General features: G+C 49.4%; 1 protein-coding gene across 1 annotated transcript; it reads left to right on the forward strand.

Annotated features, from left to right (window-relative positions):
• Positions 1-1212: 1212 nt before the first annotated feature.
• On the forward strand, positions 1213-4188 carry LOC100908165 (uncharacterized; the record flags this gene model as incomplete). Its single annotated transcript, XM_003742444.1, has 1 exon — positions 1213-4188. A coding segment is annotated over one exon (2976 nt), but the record flags the coding sequence as incomplete, so codon positions are not given.
• Between the last annotated feature and the right edge of the window lie 291 nt (positions 4189-4479).

Here is a 4479-nt window from a genome sequence, read left to right on the forward strand (position 1 = left end):
AGGGTACTCCATCGACGGGAGCTAATTACATTAGAACTCTGAATTATCTTTTCGTCCGATACGGAAACGTTGAGACCATCGCAATAGAAATCTTCACGCAACTACTCGAATTGCCAAAACTTAACAAGTTCGCAGACAACAAACAGTTGAGGGCGCACCTTGATAAAGTTAATGGGTTCATACTATCTCTCAAAACCATGCAATTGAAATCAATCCACTTTGCTGTGTTTCTTTATCCGATCCTGCTCCGAAAGTTGCCAGACCGACTTGCGCATCGTTTCATAGAGAAAATCGAACCGCAGAAAACAGCCGATGAGGTTGAAGATGTCCTCAGAGAGACAGACCTTGAAACTGTCAAGCTCGCAGAGCTTTTCCAGACGCGATTAGATACGTTGCGAAATTTTCTTAAGAAAGAAACCGAAACAGGAGATCAATACGGTGCAATATTCGGAAAGGTGGCTAGGAGGAGTAGGTCGGAGTCAGGCTTTCGATCAAGAGACGAGTCAGCCCCAGAGTCGAAAGTAAGCAAACCAAAGGAAACCCCTGCCAATCCGCCCTCCTCAAAGTCCAAGTTTGCATGTCCATATTGCAAGGAGCCTCATGTCCCCGCGAAGTGCAAAGCTGAGTTATCAATCGAACTGAAGAAACAAAAGCTCGCGAGAGCCGGCTTCTGCTCGAAGTGTCTCAGAAGCGGGCATTTAGAAGATAAATGTTCCTCACAAATACAGTGCATTAAATGCAAGGGAGACCATCATGGTTCGTTGTGTGCCAACGTGAGGTCAGCAGTTGTCGCTCAGAGCAACCAGGCTGAAACGTTGGCAGCAGTCGGCCACCTAATGCTCCTTGGTCCGGACGGTTCTCAGCGAGTGCGATTCTTGTTGGACAGCGGTGCGAATACAACTTTCATTACAGAAGAGTACGCAGAGCTCCTCAACCTAGAGGTAGTCGGTTCAGACAAATTTCTGTTGCACAGATTCGGAGAGCAAGTCTCACAGTCGAGCGAATGCAGAATCGTTCGGTTCGGAGTTCTGACGAGCGACAATCGAGCGCTGCAGTTCACTGCGCTGGTTGTACCGGAAATATCAAATTTAGAACCGAAGCCGCTGTCCGGGGAGATTCGCGCTCGCCTCCAAAATCCATCCGATCATCCAAAGGGTCCGAGGAAGCTCGGAATTCTATTCAGCTTCAGCGATATGGTTCAAATTATCAAAGGTGGCTTACAAAAAGCTCACGGAGAGCGTGTCCTATCTCGACACAATCTTCGGACAAGTTCCAGTGAGCGAAAACAAGCCTGCCTCCGATTCAGGGGCAGCTTTCCCCGTAAACATTGAAAAGTTTTGGGAACTCGAGCACATCGGAATCCTACCGGAGGAGCACACTGTTGATGGAAAAATCTCGGAGACTTTCATTCAAGACTTTCTAAAAACCGTTGAATTTAAGGACGGAATGTACAGCACGATTCTCAACCTGGACTCAAGAAAACTTGAGTATCTCACAGATAACTTCCCAGCAGCGAAGCAACAAGCTCACAAGCTGCTGAAATCATTGGATCAAAAGCCGAGTCTCCGAGAAGAGTACATCAAACAGATGAATGTGTTTTTCGATTCTGGTTACGCCGAGCCGGTGCCCCTGGGGGAAAAACCTAGGTATTTCATGCCACACTTCCCGGTGGTCAATGAATCCAAGGTATCCTACAAGGTCCGACCGGTATTCAATGCGTCGTCAAAGATGAAAGGTCAACTCTCCCTCAACGATGTCATTCTCGAGGTTCCAAATTTGCTTCCAACTTCTGTCGAAATGTTGTCCAAGTTTAGAGTCCGTGAGATCGCGTTCGTCGGTGATATCACGAAGGCGTACCTCACGATCGGCGTAAAACCGGAGATGAGAAATTTCCAGTGTTTCCTGTGGTCCAGAAACGGAGACGCTTCGAATCTCAAAGTGTACCGCATGAATCGAAACTGTTTTGGCGTCAAGGACGCTCAGTTCAACGTCATCTCAGTTATCCGAATGCATGCAAACAATTTCCAAAACTCCCACCCGGGAGCATCCAAGGCATTGATGGAGGACCTCTACATGGACGACCTCGTAACGGGGGCTGACTCCATTGAAGAAGCGAGGGAAATCCAGTCCGATATCTCCTACATTCTTGGTAAGGCTGCCATGGTAATGCGAAAATGGCGTTTTTCGGAGGAAAGCTGCGATGACAACTCACAGGTCATTCTCGGGTCGCAGATGCCAGAAAAAGTGCTCGGTGTTGTTTGGAACAACGAAACCGACGCTCTGACATTCGATCCCGCAAACTTGATCGAGTTCGTCGCCGCCGCCAAACCAACGAAGCGAACACTGCTGGGTGCGGCCGCAAGGTTGTATGATCCGACAGGCTTCCTTTCACCTTTCGTGATGCAGATAAAATTGTTGATTCAGAAGGTTCATCTCCAAAAACTGGGTCTCGATAAAGCCTTTCAAGGCGAAATTCTCGACGGTTGGAAAAAGTGGTGTGATCAGCTTCCATTCATCAGTAGGTTCCAAATTCCAAGGTGTTTCACGAAGGGATTCAGAGCTGTGAAACTGGAGCTGCACACATTCGCCGACGCGAGCGATTCGGCGTACGCCGCCGTAGTCTATCTCAAGTCGTGGAATCCAAACTCGGATGAGCGCGCTGTCGTGCTCGTAGCTTCGAAGGCTCGAATGACGCCTCTCAAATCTCTAAGCTCTCTAACGATTCCAAAGAAGGAGCTTGTGGCGGCTATGTGTGCGGCGCGGCTGGCAGCATCCATAAAAAAGTTCCTGAATCTAAGTTGTGAGACGTTCTACTGGACGGACTCTATGAATGTCTACTATTGGATCAGAAGAGACTGTCCATTGAAGTATGAGGTGTTCGTTCGGAACAGGCTAATTGAGATTTCCAAGTTGACAAAACCGTTGGAATGGCGGCATGTCCCCGGAGTCGAGAATCCGGCAGACTATCCGTCACGCGGCATGTCAATGGAGAAACTACTCAAGGAACCGTCCTGGCTCAACGGACCCGCTTTTCTAAAATCAGAAATCTATCCCGAAGTCCATTCCACAGAGGTAGAAGTGTTTGTTGCAACGGCAACTCAGGTCGAGGTCAAGGAAAAGAATTCGGTCATTCCAATCGAAAGATACTCCACGCTAAGAAGAGCGATCAGGGTAACGGCGACGATTTTTCGAGCTATAGCGATCTTCCAGCTCCGCTGGTATCAAAAAAATGCCAGGACAAGGAAGTCCAAAGAATTGGCTTCTCAGAAAGTCAAATTGTTCGGCAAAGGTGTTCCGTCAGACTCCATAACGCGCCGGCCGATAACGGCACTCGAGCTCAAATTGGCGAAGCAACACCTTACACGGGAGGCGCAACAGCGTTGCTTCCGGGAGGTAGCCTTGAGTCGGAGTGTCGCGGAGAGTCGGGCGCTCACTAGCCTTGGTGCGTATTTCGATTCTGCCGACTTGTTACGTCTGGGGGGAAGATTGGAGAACTTCGAGGGAGATGAGGCGTTGAAACACCCAATCGTGCTGTCGGAAGACTGGTTCACGACGCTGGTGATACGAGATCTCCACGAAAACCAACTTTCTCACCTTCGTACTGACATGGTTCTGGCGAATCTCCGACAGGAATTTTGGATTCTCCAAGCTAGGCGCCAGGTCAAAAAAGTAATCGGTCGTTGCGTGAGATGCAAAAGGTATACGGCCAAACCGTCCGGGGCTCCGCAGGCTCCACTACCGGCCCCCCGAACAGAATCGGGTGGGGTGTTCAGGAACGTTGGGATCGATTACCTTGGCCCCTTCGAAATCCGCAGTGGGAAAGTGTGGATCTGTCTTTTCACATGTTCTGTTACTCGAGGTGTCCACTTTGAGGTCGTTGAAGACTATTCAGCCGAGGCATTCCTGCAGGCTCTGAAACGATTCGTTGCCACGCGCGGTTTGCCGGCCAGAATAATCTCAGACAATGGTTCCAATTTCGTGCGCTCGGCGAGGGGTTTGAGATGCCTCTGGGAAAACCTTCGGTCAGCTCAGGTCCAGGAGTTCATGAGCGTTCGAGGCTTCCAGTGGTCCTTTAATGTTCCCCGAGCAGCGTGGTGGGGAGGACAGTTTGAAAGATTGGTTCGGGTGACTAAAGATTGCATGCGCAAGACGCTCAACGGGGCTGTGCTCTCTCTATTCGGTTCATGACAGCGATCAAGGAAATTGAAGCAATTATAAATTCGAGACCTCTAATCGTCTTACCAGAAAATCCCTCCCTTCCGGGAGCGCTGACACCTGCTCATTTCATCACCGGTGCAAACTCACTCAGTCTCCCCAAGGGCTCCGTAAAGTCCAAGGGCGAAAAAGACGACACACTGACAAGATTTTGGCGTATTCGAGAAAAGTTGCTAAACGATTTCTGGATGAGATGGAGGAATGAATATTTTTTAATGTTGAGATCTGCCCATGAAAGGGACGCGTTCGAGACAGCTCGCCGCT

This window comes from Galendromus occidentalis, unplaced genomic scaffold, assembly GCF_000255335.2.
Source record: "Galendromus occidentalis unplaced genomic scaffold, Mocc_1.1 scf7180000077402, whole genome shotgun sequence".
In the NCBI taxonomy this organism is placed as follows: domain Eukaryota; kingdom Metazoa; phylum Arthropoda; class Arachnida; order Mesostigmata; family Phytoseiidae; genus Galendromus; species Galendromus occidentalis.